The sequence below is a fragment of the Oncorhynchus nerka genome, linkage group LG24 (assembly GCF_034236695.1).
Source record: "Oncorhynchus nerka isolate Pitt River linkage group LG24, Oner_Uvic_2.0, whole genome shotgun sequence".
Taxonomy (NCBI): domain Eukaryota; kingdom Metazoa; phylum Chordata; class Actinopteri; order Salmoniformes; family Salmonidae; genus Oncorhynchus; species Oncorhynchus nerka.
In genome coordinates, this window is record NC_088419.1 from 20,208,673 (window position 1) to 20,230,275 (window position 21,603).

A 21,603-nucleotide genomic window follows, 5' to 3' on the forward strand; every position below is an offset into this window, starting at 1 on the left:
AAGGCAAAGGGTGGCTGCTTTGAAGAATCTCAAATATAAAATATATTTTGATTTGTTTAACACTTTTTTTTTGGATACTACATGATTCCATATGTGTTATTTCATAGTTCTGATGTCTTCACTATTATTCTACAATGTAAAATATTAAGAAAAACCCTTGAATGAGTAGGTACTGTAAGTGTTCAGACTCTTTGCTCGGATACTCAAAATTGAGCTCAGATGCATCCTCTTCCCTTTGATCATCCTTGATATGTTTCTACAACTTGATTGGAGTCCACCTGTGGTAAATTCAATTGCTTCGACATGATTTGGAAAGGCACACACCTGTCAATGTAAGGTCCCACAATTGACAGTGCATATCAGCGCAAAAACGAAGCCATGAGATTGAAGGAATTGTCCGTAGAGCTCCGAGACAGGATTTTGTCAAGGCACAGGTCTGGGGAAGGGTACCAAAACATTTCTGCAGCATTGAAGGTCCCCAAGAACACAGTGGCCTCCATCATTATTAAAAAATCAAGTTTGGGCTCACCAAGACTCTTCCTAGAGGTGGCCACCTAGACAAACTGAGAAATCGGGGGGGAAGGGCCTTGGTCAGGGAGGTGACCAAGAACCCGATGGTCACCTTGACAGAGCTCCAGAGTTCCTCTGTGGAGATTGGAGAACCTTCCAGAAGGACAAGCTTCGCTGCAGCCCTCCACCAATCAGGCTTGTATGGTAGAGTGGCCAGACGGAAGCCACTTTTCAGTAAAAGACACATGCGAGCCTGCTTGAAATTTGTCAAAAGGCACCTAAAGGACATAGGAACCAAGATTCTCTGGTCCGATGAAACCAAGATTGAACTCTTTGGCCTGATTGCCAAGCGTCACCTCTTGAGGAAACCTGGCACCATCCCTACAGTGAAGCATGGTGGTAGCAGCATCATGCTGTGGGGATGTTTTTCAGCGGCAGGGACTGGGAGACTAGTCAGGATTAAGGGAAAGATGAACAGAGCAAAGTACAGAGAGATCCTTGATGAAAACCGGCTCCAGAGCGCTCAAGACCTCTGACTGGGATGAAGGTTCACCTTCCAACAGGACAACGACCCTAAGCACACAGCCAAGACAACGCAAGAGTAGGTTTGGGACAAGTTTCTGAATGTCCTTGAGTGGCCCGGCCAGAGCCCAGACTTGAACCCGATCTAACATCTCTGTAGAGACCTGAAAATAGCTGTGCAGCGATACTCCCCTATCCAACCTGACAGCGCTTGAGAGGAATGGGAGAAATGGGAGAAACTCCCCAAATACAGGTGTGCCAAGCTTGTAGTGTCATACCCAAGAATACTTGAGGCTGTAATCGCAGCCAAAATGTGCTTCTACAAAGTACTGAGTAAAGGGTCTGAATAGTTATGTCAATGTGATACTTCAGTTGTTGTTTTTATATAAATGTGCAAAAAGGTCTAAAAACCTGTTTTTCCCTTGTCATTATGGGGTATTGTGAATCGATTGCTGACCCCGTGGGGTCAAAATGATCACATGAACGGTGAGCAAAAATCACAGAACCACACGGGGGGACCTAGTGAATGACCTGCAGAGAGCTGGGACCAAAGTAACAAAGCCTACCATCAGTAACACACTACGCCGCCAGGGACTCAAATCCTGCAGTGCCAGACGTGTCCGCCTGCTTAAGCTAGTACATGTCCAGGCCCATCTGAAGTTTGCTAGAGAGCATTTGGAGGATCCAGAAGAAGATTGGGTGAATGTCATATGGTCAGATGAAACCAAAATAGAACTTTTTGGTAAAAACTCAACTCGTTGTGTTTGGAGGACAAAGAATGCTGAGTTGCATCCAAAGAACACCATACCTACTGTGAAGCATGGTGGTGGAAACATCATGCTTTGGGGCTGTTTTTCTGCAAAGGGACCAGGACGACTGATCCGTGTAAAGGAAAGAATGAATGGGGCCATGCATCGTGAGATTTTGAGTGAAAACCTCCTTCCATCAGCAAGGGCATTGAAGATGAAACGTGGCTGGGTCTTTCAGCATGACAATGATCCCAAACACACCGCCCGGGCAACGAAGGAGTGGCTTCGTGAGAAGCATTTCAAGGTCCTGGAGTGGCCAAGCCAGTCTCCAGATCTCAACCCCATAGAAAATCTTTGGAGGGAGTTGAAAGTCCGTGTTGCCCAGCAAAAACCCAAAACATCACTGCTCTAGAGGAGATCTGCATGGAGGAATGGGCCAAAATACCAGCAACAGTGTGTGAAAACCTTGTGAAGACATACAGAAAACATTTGACCTCTGTCATTGCCAACAAAGGGTATATAACAAAGTATTGAGATACACTTTTGTTATTTACCAAATACTTGTTTTCCACCATAATTTGCAAATAAATTCATTAAAAATCCTACAATGTGATTTTCTGGATTTTTTTCTAATTTTGTCTGTCATAGTTGATGAAAATTACAGTCCTCATCTTTTTAAGTGGGAGAACTTGCACAATTGGTGGCTGACTAAATACTTACACTTAATGGCCTAAAATATGGTTAAAACAATAATTTTGATATCATGGATGGTCAGTCCTTGCATCCATAGCTCTGTCTATGAATTTGAGAGTGGTTACATTTCTTCAGGCCCATCCCTCAGCTTTTTACCAAAACAGAGGTGGGGTGCCCCTTTTGTTATTGTTTCAAAGACTCTATAAGGGTTTCTTCAACTCAGCAGAAAGGTACTGGCTGAGACCTGGTATTATTATATTAGCACTTTCATTCATCACTTTGAATAAATGGGACCCCGCCACACCAGGTGCAAGTGGAGGATTTGAGTGTCAGGGCAATGCCACTCTACAATAGTGTATAAAAGCCTCTATTTTAGTGGGTAGAACTCTTTCAACTACTGCACGGTAAATACAGACAGTGGTTAAATGTCATTGTTATTAGAAAGTCATCTAAATAAAGTGAAAGTGAATCATCTCTCACCATGCTTAAGACGACAAAGTAAAACATTGGAAACAGAACAGAACGATTTTTAAAATTTCCTCTTTACTTCAGTTTGCTCCTCCATTCATGCACCTTGGCTGGAGAGCAAGTTAGTGTCAGTGTTCCCTTTGGATTCTAATGGATTAGTCTGAACACTTGATAGTCACTTTTTTCTCTCCTCTGTCCAGCTGCTGCCTTACCTGCAGTCCAATCTAACGGGATTCAAGAAGCTGGAGATTCTCAACTTCAGGAACGGCAGCGTTGTGGTCAACAGCAAGATGAAGTTCTCCAAGTCAGTTCCATACAACGTGACCCAGGCCGTCCACTGTGTCCTAGAAGACTTCTGCAATGCTGCTGCCATAAGCCTCAACATTGAGATTGACAGTCACTCTCTGGACATAGAGCCGGGTATGAGATGAGATCCTGGATTTGTCCCAAATGGCACCCTAGTCCCTATATAGTGCACTATTTTTGACCAGAACCCTATGTGGTCATTTTTAAAGGTGACATTTACAGAATATGAAATACATCATGTTTACAGTAGTAAGTCGAATCAAAACATGGAGAATACTACAGCAATAAAGAATAAAACACGTGAAACACGTGACGGGGCGTCATGCACCCCGAAAATATAAGGGGGCACAAAGCATGTGAGGGTGGCTGGGGGGCGGGCGGCTGTCTGTCTGGAAACCACTTTTTCCTGCAATCTAGAGCCATAATCATTATGCTTAATTCTATGTCAAATATATATTTTTTTTCTGCATATCTAAAAATGTGCTTGAGCTGTCTGTATCCTCCTAACTGGTGTTAATTTATATTTTTAAGAAACAAAATATGCTTCTCTGCATCTCTGCTAAAATCTGGGTAAAACATTGAATGTGAGTTTTACTCAGTACATTTAGTAATTGCTTGCTTTTCTACAGTCTACCAACCTTGCCAGAATGCATGCCAGCTAAGATAGTTAGATTAGCTAGCTACTCTAACTTGATTGATAGCCTGAAATGTCTTGGTACAGTAGCTAGTTATGAGGTTGGTAACCTATCACACCTCCAAGACGACCACTGCCTTGCTAAAGAAGCTGAGGGTAAAGGTGATGGACTGGCCAAGCATGTCTCCAGACCTAAACCCTATTGAGCATCTGTAGGGCATCCTCAAATGGAAGGTGGAGGAGTGCAAGGTCTCTAACATCCACCAGCTCCGTGATGTCGTCATGGAGGAGTGGAAGAGGACTCCAGTGGCAACCTGTGAAGCTCTGGTGAACTCCATGCCCAAAAGGGTTAAGGCAGTGCTGGAAAATGATGGTGGCCACACCAAATATTGACACTTTGGGCCCAATTTAGACATTTTCACTTAGGGGTGTACTCACTTTTGTTGCCAGTGGTTTAGGCATTAATGGCTGTGTGTTGAGTTATTTTGAGGGGACAGCAAATCTACACTGTTATATATATATATATATATATATATATATATATATATATATAGAGAGAGAGTATATCACACACACAGGACAGATCTGAGAGGGCACATGCCTCTGTGCCCCCTATGGGTGTAAAATCCATCTAATGTTATGGTTTGTCTGTACCATCTATATTAGACTTTTCCCTAGCTAATGTGCTAAACCTTAAAATGAAATGCAGAGAAGAAGCCGAGGAGGACCTACCTCATTAAAATCAATCGAATCAATCGAGAGAAAGAGGTTCATTAAAAAGGGGGAGAAGACAGCTTCACAGCTACTTTGATATTTAATGAATACTGATCTTACCATTTCCCCGTTCTTCATTATTTTTTAACAGCTGATCAAGCAGATCCCTGTAAGTTCTTGGCGTGCAACGACTTCTCTCGCTGTGTGGTGAACCGCTGGTCTCGGGAGGCCGAGTGTCTGTGTGACCCAGGCTACATTACGTTGGACGGTTTACCCTGTCAGAGTATCTGTGTCCTGCAGCCCGACTACTGCCAAAACGGGGGTCAGTGTGAGATAGTGCCTGGACATGGAGCCACTTGCAGGTACCTTAGCGTAACCAAATCCAAATAAAGTAAACATTGTGCCATGATTCTGTATATCCAGATTTCTATTAAGCCATTCATTGTTACTATGATGTATGAATTATAATATCCATTGCCATCACTTGTTGTTTCTCTCACCTGTTAGAGTTCAACTTGATGTTGTTCTCTTTGTTGATGTTGTCTACTTAAAGTGTTGAGAAGAAAGCAACACAACATGACATTCTAATGCCACATGCAACACACGTGCACAAACACACACTTTCAAGAACTGTAGTGTTCATAATGTGCTCTAACCCAGTGTCTTTGACCTCTTTAGATGTCCTGTAGGTAATGTCTGGCACTTTAACGGGGAGCGCTGCACTGAGCTGGTGGCCGTGCCAGTAGACCCCCTCCTTTTCATAAGCTGCTTTGTGGGCTTCCTGTCCTTTGTTTATGCCGTGATAGCTCTCATGATATTCATGTACACACAATGTAGACGGACCAGAGAGACAGTGACTTTGGCGTAAGCAAAAGTCTTTTCTTCACTGTGTTGATTTGTACGGTACATGTATTTAGCTGTACTATATGTATTCTTCTTTCAACACTTACTATATACATTCTAGTAAGAGATAACGTCCCCATTTTGCTTTTAGAGCTGAGAGCTGCACTGGTACTGTAGAATTAATACTAGTGGACTTGAGGTTTTCGGAACAGAGTGACTTTCTCTCGATGTTATAAGCTCCCAGCTTGCAGTCACAGACTTCCAGACAGTATTGTGCTGACTCTCTGGAACCTAGAGAGAAAATGTCTCCATAATGTCATTTTTCGCTTAACATAATTTTGATTATACCCAATTAAACATACTCCTCTCAGCTACAGAGGTAAAAGGGACATCTTTAGAAATCATCACCACTTAAATCTTGGTTCTTATTAAAAAAAACATCTTCAAAGGTAATCATTATGCCTTTTATATGCGTAAAGATGAATTTCTGTATGGGCCAACTAAATATGTTTTGCTTCAGTAAAGACCATATGACAAGAATCTGAAACTTCCAAATCTCCTTCACTAACTATACATACACTATACACATACTATACTAACTACACTAACACTTAACTAATCCCACTACAGCAGTGGTATTCATAGTCTGGGTCACGGAGGAGCTGCATTGGGGTCGGCAAAATTACTATACATATATTTTTAGGAACAAAAATGAAGAGAACAGATTATTGTATGGGACAATATACAAACGTTTATGAGAAAGCTAATTAAAAAAATAGATAAATATTGAGTAAAAGAAAAAGTAGTCATTTTGATAGATGAAAATGCAATGAATTGAAGGTTATTTGTTATTTAAGGTTGTGTCATTAGATTTTGGGTTGGGCGGGGTCGCAAGAAATTCTTGGGGAAAAAACGGGGTCCCCGCTGAAAATATTTGAATACCACTGCCCTCCAGTATATGTAAATACTGAGTGTTCAAGCAAAGGTTAAAGTGTCAGTGGCTTTAGGTCCCTCTCTGATCCGGTTAGTTCCATGTGTAATTATGCGAGCATTGGGGGGCTTCACCCCACCAGGAACCAGTCAACACACCCACACAGACCTGGATTTGACATCTCCTATTAACACAGTGAGCGCATCCCAAATGGCATCCTATTCCCTATCTAGTGCATTAAAATTGACCAGGGCCCGTAGGGCAGGGACAAAATAGTGCCCTGCGGTGTATATAGGGAATAGGGTGCCATTTGGGACACAAACAGACCCTAACACAGTAATCCAGCCCCTAGATCAGACAGCACCACAAACAGTCTGAAATAACAACCGTCTATGAAAATCTAAAGGTTAATACATTATCTAGCTTTCTCAGTCTATGAAAATCTAAAGGTTAATACATTATCTAGCTTTCTCAGTCTATGAAAACTCAAAGGTTAATACCATACAGGGTGCTGCTGACATTATCTAGCGTTCAGTAATCTTATTGTAAATAGTTAAAGATTTCTCAGGTACATTTTTGTCTCATGGAAATCTATTCCAGTAAACAATGTAGGTCTACAATCGCGTAAGATTCTAAAATAGTTTAAATATCCGACTATTAGATAGTTAATGTCAGTCCATTGGTCTGTGAGCAAAGTGGAGGAACAGTAGTTTTGCCAAAAAAGGATAATGCATCTGCACCATAGTGAACTCCGTGTCCTTCCATTGTGACAATCTCACAGGTCTATACAGTGACCTAACGACTGTCTTCTTTACAGAAAAACCTCTTGTCATGCTTCACCCCATGTGATTTTTGCCCCTTGGGATAATATATAGTTGCAATTGTTTTCTTGTTCGCCCATTTGTTTGTTATTTTTGTCTCAATAACCTTTTTCATGTTTTTTGTTGGCAGATACCCAGACAAGTATACAAGTCTTCCCGGCATGACAAGTTAATAAAATAGAGGGTTGAATTACATCAACACTATGTACTGGGGTAAGGACTTGTTTGATTATTTGCTTTTTAAAATCTTTATTTGACCTTCATTTCGGACCCAGTCATGCCACATTATCGAAACAAGTAAGCAAATCAAACCATGACATCATATAATTATCATTCAAATAAATTGGTCCATGATCTTTCCACTAGTTTACGGGTGGCACTCAAATTGGTTTAGTCGAGTGTATTTCCACAAGACTGTAAGCCACAGACAGACACACCTCACACAGACAGACCAAAGCTCCCAAAGGGAACGCTTAGTCCATGTTATTCACCTCTTGATGGAGGAGAGACGGATTGGCAAGCCTGTGGTTGCTTTCCAAATGCAGGCTTTGAAATTAGTCTAGCCTTCTTTGACCCTCTTTCCAGGTCAGTCATTTTGCTGTTGAGGAACTGGGTCAAATGTAATGAATTAAGGGTTAAATTTAAACAAACAGAATATAACATGGCTGACTTTCATTCCAAAGATCATACAACATAAAGTATCAGACTTGTGTTTCTACACTATGCCAGTTTAATGAATGCTTGACAAAGTGGAACTACCTTAGCCTGCATACACTGTACACTCCCTTTGGCAAATACGAACAAAGGTAACACTGGCATCTGTGTTTCTCCTGTTTTAGACATGGCGACTGCAGAAGACAGCCTTTGGATCACTGCAGAAGACAGCGTTTGGATCACTGCAGAAGACAGCCTTTGGATCACTGCAGAAGACAGTGTTTGGATCACTGCAGAAGACAGCCTTTGGATCACTGCAGAAGCAACAAAGTACCGTTTATAAAGGATATTTAATAGCTGATGCAGTTAACAGACTGTTGTGACTGCAGAAAGACATTGATCTGCGGTCTTCTGATTGACAGGCAGACACAACCCCTTCATCTCAGCTTTCCAAAGCCTGTGTTTCACCTGAAAGGATACTCCCCAAACTGTGGACGACAAACAGATGTGATCATTTCGCTGCATTTATCAAGTTGCAAAGGCACCCCAGGACAGCAAACTGCTTTTATACATAATGTGCTGACAATGTAGTAGCACTTAAAAAAATTAAATAAAAATGCCAGAAGAAAAGTGATGTTTTCCTCATGAGGTATGTATGTTGCAATGGAGTATAGTTAATATCACATACTGTACACCTGTATCATAATGTCTGTCTCTGTATTGGTGTAATATTGATAATTGTATAAAGTCCATCTCTGTTTCCTCAGTGTCGTCAAACATCTGTTCTGTACACATCAGGGAAATGAACTACTCACTGTCTTCAATAGGGCTTTTTAACCGTGTGTATTTTTGCTGCTTTACCATTACCATGTTGAGAAATAGAGTGATGTCAAACACGAGGGCCAAAAGCAGTTGAGTGAAGCATGAAATGCATTTATTTCAGTTAGAGATCAGCATTGGAAAAGGCAGTATCTGAGGAATGATTGCTATGCGTGTTGTGAGATACAGAGCATATGGAAGTCAGTCAGTCATTTGTTGTACATTACAAGCGATATTCAAGGAGACCCCACACTACAGTAGTAAACTCTGCTGTTTGTCAGAAATACTTCGGGCTAAACTGAAGACATGCTTTAGACACGAGCATGAGTGGATAGATGTCAAACAACCACGACGTCGCCTTTCGCTTGTGCAGAGCGTCTAAGGGAATGAGAAGAAACTCAAGACTAACAGCCTTACCTGAAGAGAGTAGTTCTAGTCTCACAAGATTGTCATGTACTGTGTGTTTGAGACAGTCTGTCCTCCTTGTAGTGTTGCGTGTGTAAATTATTGCTTCATCATTTGTTTATTTTAAGAAACATGAGTCATGTGACCAAACCCTTTATAGCAGGGGTGTTAAACTCATTCCATGGAGGGCTGAGTGTCTGCAGGTTTTTGTTTTTTCCTTTCAATTAAGACCTACAGTAGACAACTAGGTGAAGGGAGGTCCTTACTAATTAGTGACCTTAATTCATTAATCAAATACGAGGGTGGAGCAAAAACCCGCAGACACATGGCCCTCTGTGGAATGAGTTTGACACATGCTTTAGAGTATCTTAGAGTAGAAATATTTATTTAGAAAATAAATGTGTACATTCCTGTGTAGAAACATTAGACTCTCGATCATACACGTAGAACATTCTGTATGTATGTGTCTATTGGAATATCTAGCAGAGAGAAGAATAGCTGACTTTATTGTATATGAGCTTGAATGAAGTTGGGGTCAAGAAGACATCAACACGATTTCACTATTCAGTTTTTGTCCCATACACACATTTGGTCCGACATCGTAGAGTATCTCAAGATTTGTATTATTCACTTCTCATAATTAAGTTTGATTCATTCATTATTTTTCTTTTTGTTTCAATATTTGGAATAGGCATTGTTTCATGTGGAGAACATGAAACAATTTCAACCATGTGGCTTTAGTAATGAATGGTTGGGGAATGTGAAAAGGAAATAGCATTAGCAAACCTAAATCACACATATGAAGAATAAAACAAACCGCTCCTAACCAAACAGTAAGGACTGAAGGAACAAATCAACAAACCCATATTACATTCAGTCTGAAAGCCAGAGGTAAAAACTTATTACAGTATTATCAAATATTATAATTAGAAATGAATGTGAATTTATGTGCAGTTACTAAAAAATATCCTTAGAGAAGAACCTGACGCTCAAGTATAACTACCTCACATGAGAAAACAGAGTTGCAACCTAGCCCATTTCTACCCCAACCTAGCCCATTTCTACCCCTCTCTTGTGCAAGTATTGTCCTATAATTACTACATGAAAATAAACAGCAAGTATCGGTTTGAGTGAAATGATCAACAAGCTGTTAAGACTGCAGAGACAAAATGTTGACTTCATTTTAAATCACAAAGATATAATATTAAACATCAACAATTTAATACTCAAAACTTATTTGGAGGCAGCTTTGAAACACTTCCTACTTTCAGCAAATTACCCTGTTAAAGTAGTTTTAATAAGGCCTTGTAGTTAAAGTAGCAGGAATATTAAAAGGAAAACATCCATATTTGCTCGAGAAACAAAACTAGATGTAATAATTAGTCACTGTCCGATTCCTCTGCATAGGTTCACTGCAAATTCCCCCGCACCCACCAAGAAATAATACATCAAGACAATTGAAAGCAGCCAAGACCAACAACATGAACAAAAGAAAAAAGACAATTAACAAAAAGTGGTTAATTTATGACTTGCCCCCAGTCAAAACATGGTACAGTAGGCTTGAATACCCACTGTGTTAGGTACAGTAGGCTTGAATACCCACTGTGTTAGGTACAGTAGCTTAGTACATTCTTCCCTTTGCTGTAGTGAGAGAAAGGCCCGTGGTTTAAGACAGGGGGCTTTAGCTCCAGGGTGAAGTTTCCCAGAGTACAGATCTAGGATCAGCTTCCCGTCCCCCAATCCTAACCTTAACCTTTAGGTGGGGAAAATGCTAAACTGACCCACAATCAGCGACTAGGGGCAAATTCACCCAACACCCTTTACTTGAGGAGGGTCTTCAGCATGGCTGTGGCGTAGGTGGGGCGGGCCTGTTGTTTCTCGATGGCTCTCCGGAGGTACTGGATGCCCCCGCAGCGCTCCCAGATCTCCTCAAACTGCCGGGGCAGGATCTCAGCTCCCCTCTTCCTTGTCAAGCCTGTCTCCTCCAGGCTCAGCTCACACATCTCCATGTCGTCTTTCCCTAGAGACACAGACCGCAAAAAAATAGAGCATCGTGCCTGTGAGGCAGTAAGACTATAAATCGTACAGATAAATGAGCGTGCATACGCACACACGAGAGAGAGAAGATCGCCTATACTATGAGTTCTGTTTCACTGACTGACCTGCCACCAGCAGGATGGGCTGCTTGTCCGGGTGCAGCTCCATCTGCCTTGCGATCCAGGGCCCATCAAAGTGGGCGTACCACCAGCCCTTCTTTTTGTTCTGTGGGTCCTTGTACTGGTCCCCGGGCCGGATGAAGGGGATGCGGAAGTAGCGCTGCTGCCTGTTCATGGCCACCTCATGTTGCCTGGCTGGGATGGGCGGGGCTGAGTTCGCCTGGGCTGTTGGGGGAGGGGCTAGTTAGACTAATGACGCTTGTTGATTGGAATGGGAAGGAACAATAGCCTAACCAATAGGGGTGGGGTAAAAACAGGAACCAATATGAATGGTAACAGAAACCAATAGACTGGGAAGTAACAGGAACCAATATGGATGCAGGGAGTGTGATGTTGCTCGAGCTAGGGAGGAGGGGTCAGCACTAGCAGTAGATCACAGAGCTACTGATCAAAGGGGGAGTAAATTAGAGCGACAAGCAGCATGTCAGGTGTTTGTTAAAGAGTTTGAACGCTCGTATCAAAACATAAAGAGCATAGATTTGCATATTCTCTACAAAGTGGAGCGTAAATAAATGAGGGATAGTGATTGAAGGGGGTGGATGGGTGGGAGGCTCTATGGATAAAAGGACCAGAGAAAGACAGTGGTAGAGTAGCCTCAGCCCTGTTGACAGGCGTGGTACAGCAGTGGTTCTCAACCCATCCTCTGGTACCCCTCAACAGCACACATTTTTGTTGTACCTCAGACAAAAAAACACCTATTTCCACTCATTGAGGGCTTGCTGATTAGTTGACAAGTTGAATCATGTGCACTTGTCCGAGGCCACAACAAAAATCTGTGCTGTTGGTGGTACTGGAGGACTGGAGTATGGATACATTACAGTTTATATATCCTTTCCTTTAAAGCAACATATCCCAGATAAACGGTCACCAAACAAAATGGATCTTTCACTCCAACTCAGTAAAAGTACAAAATTTTGTGACTGACTGTGAAGACGCTAACACATCGGCACCCCAACCCCATGGAGGTATTATATTAACTAGAGACACCCATTCCTAACACCTTTCAGAGTCCCTCCCTCGTTTTTGTTCAGAGAGAAAGCTGAAACCGAGAGTGACCGATATAATTTCTTTGTGGCATTTGTTCCAGTGACATACTGTATATACACTGCTCAAAAAAATTAAGGGAACACTAAAATAACACATCCTAGATCTGAATGAATGAAATATTCTTATTAAATACTTTTTTCTTTACATAGTTGAATGTGCTGACAACAAAATCACACAAAAATGATCAATGGAAATCAAATTTATCAACCCATGGCGGTCTGGATTTGGAGTCACATTCAAAATGAAAGTGGAAAACCACACTACAGGCTGATCCAACTTTGATGTAATGTCCTTAAAACAAGTCAAAATGAGGCTCAGTAGTGTGTGTGGCCTCCACGTGCCTGTATGACCTCCCTACAATGCCTGGGCATGCTTCTGATGAGGTGGCGGATGGTCTCCTGAGGGATCCTGGACAGTCTGTGGTGCAACGTTGGTGGATGGAGCGAGACATGATGTCCCAGATGTGCTCAATTGGATTCAGGTCTGGGGAACGGGCGGGCCAGTCCATAGCATCAATGCCTTCCTCTTGCAGGAACTGCTGACACACTCCAGCCACATGAGGTCTAGCATTGTCTTGCATTAGGAGGAACCCAGGGCCAACCACACCAGCATATGGTCTCACAAGGGGTCTGAGGATCTCATCTTGGTACCTAATGGCAGTCAGGCTACCTCTGGCGAACACATGGAGGGCTGTGCGGCCCCCCAAAGAAATGCCACCCCACACCATGACTGACCCACCGCCAAACCGGTCATGCTAGAGGATGTTGCAGGCAGCAGAACGTTCTCCAGACTGTCACGTCTGTCACATGTGCTCAGTGTGAACCTGCTTTCATCTGTGAAGAGCACAGGGCGCCAGTGGCGAATTTGCCAATCTTGGTGTTCTCTGGCAAATGCCAAACGTCCTGCACGGTGTTGGGCTGTAAGCACAACCCCCACCTGTGGACGTCGTGCCCTCATACCACCCTCATGGAGTCTGTTTCTGACCGTTTGAGCAGACACATGCACATTTGTGGCCTGCTGGAGGTCATTTTGCAGGGCTCTGGCAGTGCTCCTCCTTGCACAAAGGCGGAGGTAGCGGTCCTGCTGCTGGGTTGTTGCCCTCCTACGGCCTCCTCAACGTCTCCTGATGTACTGGCCTGTCTCCTGGTAGCGCCTCCATGCTCTGGACACTACGCTGACAGACAGAAAACCTTCTTGCCGCATCTCGCATTGATGTGCCATCCTGGATGAGCTGCACTACCTGAGCCACTTGTGTGGGTTGTAGACTCCGTCTCATGCTACCACTAGAGTGAAAGCACCGCCAGCATTCAAAAGTGACCAAAACATCAGCCAGGAAGCATAGGAACTGAGAAGTGGTCTGTGGTCACCACCTGCAGAACCACTCCTTTATTGGGGGTGTTTTGCTAAATGCCTATAATTTCCACCTGTTGTCTATTCCATTTGCACAACAGCATGTGAAATTTATTGTCAATCAGTGTTGCTTCCTAAGTGGACAGTTTGAGTTCACAGAAGTGTGATTGACTTGGAGTTACATTGTGTTGTTTAAGTGTTCCCTTTATTTTTTTGAGCAGTGTATAATCTATTGGGCCCTCAAACTACAATCTGGACCTCAAAGCCAGTTCCACTGCTTCTTCTCATTCTTCCCCTCTAATCAGGGACTGATTTAGATCTGGGACAGCAGGTGGGTGCAATTCATTATCAGGTAGAACAGAAAACCATCAGGCTCCGGACCTCATAGGGCAGGGCTTCCCAAACTCGGTCCTTGGGTTTTTTGCACTAGCACTACACAGCTGATTAAAATAATGAACTCATCTTCAAGCTTTAATAATGTGAATTAGTTGTGTAACGTTAGGGCAAAATCCAAAACGTGCACCCCTTGTGGTGCCGAGGACTTGGTTTGGGAAACGCTGGGGTCTCTTAAAATAATTATGAAGTTGAAATAAACTATAAGATGGTGCAAAAGTCATGTAAGGAAAATATATAGAGAATGAATAACATTAGAGAGTACCACTGCTCGGGGGTGTCCAATCAAATTGCAGATTTTGGACCTATGGGTAAATAATCTGTTAATTGTATAGATACTCCTCTAAGAAAGCCAATGGTTCAAACTTCATGTCAAAAGTTATTGGAGTTTTTACCCTTGCAGGATGGTCAACATTAGGGTGACTAAATCAATGGAGGCCAGAGAAGATAAGTGGTAATAAAAAATAAAAGAAATAAAAGAAAAACCAGGAAAATAGCATCGCGTCAGCTAGGCTGGATGCTGTGAGAGAATTAAGGCAAATTGACAGGCTCAATGTTGAACTCATCATTTTCCTTGTTGAATCAGGAGAACATAAAACAATACAAAGGTAATAGAGATTTTGAGACTTGACATGTAGTATTTTCATATTTTTGTGTATGTTTTTCATATTAATGCAAAATGCCTGTTCTTTTTAGAAGATTTCTCACAAAAACAAGCGTACCAAATGTCAACGGAGAACAGAGCAAACCACAAGCTTTTTCAAAGCAATTTACATTCAATTCAGTTCCTGTCACGTTAATTTGTCTTTTTGTTACCCGTGGAAACAACTTTGCAGACCACCACAACATGTAAAATCCACAAAAGTCGCTGTCGCAGCCTTATACTAAAATGGATTCAATTGTTTTTTTCCCGCCTCATCAATCTACGCACAATACCCCATAATGACAAAGCAAAAACTGTGTTTTAAGACATTTTTGAGAATGTACACTACCGTTCAAAAGTTTGGAGTCACTTAGAAATGTACTTGTTTTTGAAATATTTTTTTGTCCATTAAAATAACATAAAATTGATCAGAAATACAGTGTAGACATTGTTAATGTTATAAATGACTATTGTAGCTGGAAATGGCAGATTTTTTATGGAATATCTACATAGGCGTACAGAGGCCCATTATCAATTATGTTAGCACAGCTGAAAACTATTGTGCTGATTAAAGAAGCAATAAAACTGACCTTTAGTTTAGTTGTGTATCTGGAGCATCAGCATTTGTGGGTTCGATTACAGGCTCAAAATGTCCACAAACTTTCTTCTGAAACTCGTCAGTCTTATTCTTGTTCGGAGAAATGAAGGCTATTCTATGCGAGAAATGGCCAAGAAACTGAAGATCTCGTACAACGCTGTGTACTACTCCGTTCACAGAATAGCACAAACGGTCTCTAACCAGAATAGAAAGAGGAGTGGGAGGCCCCGGTGCACAACTGAGTAAGAGGACAAGTACATTAGAGTGTCTAGTTTGAGAAACAGATGCCTCGCAAGTCCTCAACTGGCAGCTTCATTAAATAGTATCCGCAAAACACCAGTCTCAACGTCAACAGTGACGTGGCGACTCCGGGATGCTGGCCTTGTAGGCAGAGTTCCTCTGTCCAGTGTCTATGTTCTTTTGCCCATCTTAATCTTTTATTTTTATTGGCCAGTCTGAGATATGGCTTTTTCTTTGCAACTCTGCCTAGAAGGCCAGCATCCCGGGGTCGCCTCAGCAGGTTGACGTGTTATGCTGTCACACTCCCATAAACACGATGAGACGGAGACCCGCAGTGTCTCAAATGGCACCCTATTCTCTATGGGCCCCGGTCAAAAGTAGTGCACTATCTAACATGCTGACTAGACCGGGCGCAACATGCGTATGTGGATTTTGTCCACCCACACCAGATGCGATTAGGACACACAGGTTGAAATATCAAAACGAACTCTGAACTATATTAATTTGGGGACAGACGAAAAGCATTAAACATTTATGACCATTTTGCTTGCTAGCTTGCTGTTGCTAGCCAATTCATCCTGGGATATAAACATTGGGTTGTTATTATTACCAGAAACGCGCAAGGTCCTCTACTCTGACAATTAATCCACAGACAAAAGGGTAAACAGGCCTCCCGAGTGGCACAGTGGTCTAAGGCACTGCATTGCAGTGATAGCTGTGTCACTAGAAATCATGGTTCAAGTCCAGGCTCTGTCACAGCCGGCAGTGACCGGGAGACCCATGGGGTGGCGCACAATTGGCCCAGCTTCGTTCGGGTTAGGGGAGGTTCTTGTCCCGTCGCGCACTAGTGACTCCTGTGTCGGGCCAAGCGCAATGCAAGCTGACACGATCCCCAGGTGAACAGTGTTTCCTCCGACACATTGATGTGGCTGGCTTCCGGGTCAAGCGGGCGTTGTGTCAAGAAGCAGTGCGGCTTGGCTGGGTTTCGGAGGATGCACCGCCTTCGACCTTCGCCTCTACAGAGTCCGTACGGGATTTGCAGCAATGGGACAAGACTGTAACTACCAATTGGGGAGAAAAAGGGGTAAAGAAGAAAAAAAAAAAAAAAAAAAGAGGAGTAAACAGAGTTTGTTTCTAGTAATCTCTCCTCCTTCAGGCTTCTTCTTTGGACTTTATATGGAGGTTGGCAACCAACTTTAAGGTGCATTACCACCACCGACTGGAGTGTGGACCTTAGTTCATCTTTCAATCACCCACGTTGGGTATATGCTCCTAAAAACCAATGAGGAAATGGCACGTGGGTATATTCTCCTAAAAACCAATGAGGAAATGACACGTGGGTATATTCTCCTAAAAACCAATGAGGAAATGACACGTGGGTATATTCTCCTAAAAAAACAATGAGGAAATGACACGTGGGTATATTCTCCTAAAAACCAATGAGGAAATGACACGTGGGTATATTCTCCTAAAAACCAATGAGGAAATGACACGTGGGTATATTCTCCTAAAAACCAATGAGGAGATGGGAGAGGGGAACTTGCAGTGCTTCAAGTGTCACAAATAGAACCAAGTTCTATTTTAGCGCCTGGCTACAGAGACGCTCGCTGACGTGCGGGAGAAGTGTGGATGCAATGATTGAATAACATGCATGTGTACATTTATTTTGCAACGCGAGCAGTGTGGTCAGCATGTGAGGAATAAGGTGTCATTTGGGACGCGCACACACATCCATCCCAAACACAATTTAGCCTGATTGCCTGAGAACTTTTAGCTCCCATTGTCAGCGTAGCCACATCACATTTGCATCAGCATCAATAACACCAGCCATTTAGGCACTTTAAAATCTCTTTGTACACATCCTCATTCTCGATCAGCTTACGTTAGACGTTAGACTACACTGTGTCTCGTACAATATCCTACACCTTAATAATCTTCGAAGAATGCCAGGTGTACTTAGTTGACACTCCCTTAATAATCTTCAAGGTGCACTTACTGTAGTTGACACCCCCCTTAATAATCTTCAAGGCGCACTTCCTGTAGTTGACACCCCCCTTAATAATCTTCAAGGTGCACTTACTGTAGTTGACACCCCCCTTAATAATCTTCAAGGTGCACTTACTGCAGTTGACACCCCCTTAATAATCTTCAAGGTGCACTTACTGTAATTGACACCCCCTTAATAATCTTCAAGGTTCACTTACTGGAGTTGACACCCCCCTTAATAATCTTCGAGGTGCACTTACTGTAGTTGACAACCCCTTAATAATCTTCAAAGTTCACTTACTGTAGTTGACACCCCCCTTAATAATCTTCAAAGTGCACTTACTGTAGTTGACACCCCCTTAATAATCTTCAAAGTGCACTTACTGAAGTTGACACCCCCTTAATAATCTTCAAAGTGCACTTACTGTAGTTGACAACCCCTTAATAATCTTCAAAGTGCACTTACTGTAGTTGACACCCCCCTTAATAATCTTCAAGGTGCACTTACTGTAGTTGACACCCCCTTAATAATCTTCAAAGTGCACTTACTGTAGTTGACACCCCCCTTAATAATCTTCAAAGTGCACTTACTGTAGTTGACACCCCCTTAATAATGTTCAAAGTGCACTTACTGTAGTTGACACCCCCTTAATAATCTTCAAAGTGCACTTACTGCAGTTGACACCCCCTTAATAATCTTCAAGGTGCACTTACTGTAGTTGACAACCCCTTAATAATCTTCAAAGTGCACTTACTGTAGTTGACACCCCCTTAATAATCTTCAAAGAATGGCAGGTGCACTTAGTTGACAACCTCTTAATAACCTTATTCTGTCCCAGGAATAAAATAACATGCAATCTAAAGGCGATTATTTTTTTTTTTAAAGAAACCAGTTGCTCTATGATTCCTTACGCCATCACCAAGTTTGCATCCCAAATGGCACCCTATTTCCTATATAGTGCACTACTGTTGACCAGAGCCTTATGGGTCCTTGACCAGAGCCTTATGGGTCCTGGTAAAAAGTAGTGCACTACAAGGAAATAGGGTGCATCCCAAAACAGAAAGTAAACCCCTTCCACACACCCTCCGTTTCCCACTGGTTAATAGATGGGTTAGGGGCTGAGGTTAGTGATGCTGCTACATCGTGGAGAACCACTTACGTGCTTGTCTCACACGAGGTGCGAGATCTGAAAGTAAACATGCCAGGTTACACTTACAAACATCACATGCAGTATGGCACAGGTATGAAACCAACAACATGCAAGACAAGATCATGGAATGACAAATGGATTTCCTATGAATACATTTTTGAGCCTATCACAACATCATAGATGTTAGGGGAAGAAGAAACCATTATATATAATGACAGAGTCATTACCACATCTTTACATGTGTTTACGGTAGCCAGGACCGGCCTAAATGGATGACACCATAGGCATGGAAGAACGGGGAGGGTCATTCCACTGTATATGGTCATTCACAAGCAAAATCATTAGATTGTAGGCTATATTATGCTAGGACCCTGAAAATATGAGCTCTCCTCAGCCTCTGGCTTGTTATTGTGTCAGAGAGCAGGTAGAGGTATAGCTGGTACTGTGCTGTGAATGCCCACTAAGTGAGAGGTGGGGGCTGGGCATAGCTACAGACCCTATAATTATACATGATGATTCTGTTAGTAATTCTATGGGGGCTGGGTATGTGGTCCAATCAGTAGTCTAACAGACTAAAATAAAGTGTGTCTGCACTCTGTCACACGGGGGGAAAAATAGCTCTTTGTTGTCATGGTGACTGCTCATGGAAATGAAGCAGAACCAGGAGCAAGACAGCACAGGTTTCTATGGAGAACAATGAGAAGAGGTCAGGCTGGAGGAAGAGAGCAGCCACCACCAGCATGTGTCCCAAATGGCACCCTATTTACTAGTATCAGTACTATATTAGAATACTCAATAGGGGGCTAAAGCTCTAACCGAGACAGTCTCTTTGGGTCTGCCTCTAGGGTATTGGGAGCAGAATAAAAATGGATGTTTTTCGAATCAAGCCTATCAAATAATTGAAAAAAACACCTACAGTGATGTTGTACTGTATAACACTGTCTGAAATATCTCCTGCGGGGCGGGGTCCCTTACCATAGTCAGTGACTGATTTGGGGGCCCTCTGCTCTGTGACGCCGGGGTTGCTGCCACGCTTCTTGTTCTTTGACTTCCAGGCGTGGTAGACCTTCAGCCGGCGGTGGAACTCTTCTCGGCAGGCAGCCAGCAACTCAATGTCTGCAGGTTGAGAGAGATAAAAAAGAGAGAGAATGGGAGAGAGGGTAGAGAAAAAGAAAAGGAAGAGAGAGAAGAAAGGGAGGGAGAAATATGAGAGCATAGCAGGTACTGAAGTATACCAGAACACTAGAACCCCCATGGTCAGAGCTACACACAGACAGACAGACGGACGGAGGGACTGCCAACAGACGGATTGACGGAGGGAGGAACTGCCAACAGACGGACGGATGGACTGCCAACAGACAGACGGACTGCCAACAGACGGACGGACAGGGTGGGACTGCCAACGGACAGACGGACGGCGGGACTGCCAACAGACGGACGGACTGCCAACGGATGGACGGATTGCCAACAGACGGACGGACTGCCAACAGACGGACGGACGGACTGCCAACAGACGGACGGACAGGGCGGGACTTCCAACAGACGGACGGACTGCCAACGGACGAACGGGCTGCCAACAGACGGACGGACTGCCAACAGACGGACGGACTGCCAACAGACGGGCGGACTGCCAACAGACGGACGGACGGACTGCCAACAGACGGACGGACGGCGGGACTGCCAACAGACGGACGGACGGCGGGACTGCCAACAGACGGACGGACGGCGGGACTGCCAACAGACGGACGGAGGGACTGCCAACAGACGGATGGACGGCCAACGGACAGACGGACTGCCAACAGACGGGCGGATGGCCTGCCAACGGACGGGCGGATGGCCTGCCAACGGACGGGCGGACTGCCAACGGACGTACGAAAGGGCGGACTGCCAACGGACGTACGGACTGCCAGCGGACGGACGGACTGCCAACGGACGGACGGTCGGACTGCCAACAGACGGATTGACGGAGGGACTGCCAACAGACGGACGGACGGATGGAGGAACTGCCAACAGACGGACGGCGGGACTTCCAACAGACGGACTGCCAACAGACGGACGGCCAACGGATGGACGGACTGCCAACAGACGGACGGACTGCCAACAGACGGACGGATGGAGGGACTGCCAACAGACGGAGGGACTGCCAACAGACGGACGGAATGCCAACAGACGGACGGATGGAGGGACTGCCAACAGACGGACGGAGGGACTGCCAACAGACGGACAGACTGCCAACAGACGGACGGACTGCCAACAGACGGACGGCCAACGGATGGACGGAATGCCAACATACGGAGGGACTGCCAACAGACGGACGGATGGAGGGACTGCCAACAGACGGACGGACTGCCAACAGACGGACGGCCAACGGATGGACGGACTGCCAACAGACGGAGGGACTGCCAACAGACAGATGGAGGGACTGCCAACAGACGGGCGGACGGAGGGACTGCCAACAGACGGACGGAGGGACGGACTGCCAACAGACAGACGGTCGGACTGCCAACAGACAGACTGCCAACAGACGGACTGCCAACAGACGGATAGATAGAGGGATTGCCAACAGACGGACTGCCAACAGACAGACGGACTGCCAACAGACAGACTGCCAACAGACAGATGGACTGCCAACAGACAGACTGCCAACAGACGGACGGACTGCCAACAAACAGACGGACTGGCAACAGACAGACGGACTGCCAACAGACAGACAGACTGCAAAGACAGACAGACAGACGGACTGCCAGCGGACAGACGAACGGACTGCCAACAGACTTAAGGACTGCCAACAGACTTAAGGACTGCCAACAGATGTATGGACGGGCGGACTGACAACAGATGTATGGAGGGGCGGACTGCCAACAGACGGAAGAGCGGACTGCCAACAGACGGAAGGGCGGTCTGCCAACA

At 44.2% G+C, this 21,603-nt stretch overlaps 1 protein-coding gene across 4 annotated transcripts in view; it reads right to left on the reverse strand.

Annotated features, from left to right (window-relative positions):
- Positions 1 to 8,757: 8,757 nt before the first annotated feature.
- Positions 8,758 to 21,603, reverse strand: part of LOC115107637 (unconventional myosin-VI-like) — a 157,375-nt gene continuing 144,529 nt past the window's right edge. For all 4 annotated transcript variants that reach the window (XM_065008696.1, XM_029631094.2, XM_065008694.1 and 1 more), the window contains 3 exons: positions 19,669 to 19,809; positions 11,232 to 11,450; positions 8,758 to 11,089 (listed from right to left, as the gene is read on the reverse strand). In XM_065008696.1, coding sequence (XP_064864768.1) covers positions 10,890 to 11,089; positions 11,232 to 11,450; positions 19,669 to 19,809 — 560 coding nt within the window. In that variant the 3' untranslated portion in view covers positions 8,758 to 10,889. The remainder of the gene's footprint in view (positions 11,090 to 11,231; positions 11,451 to 19,668; positions 19,810 to 21,603) is intronic.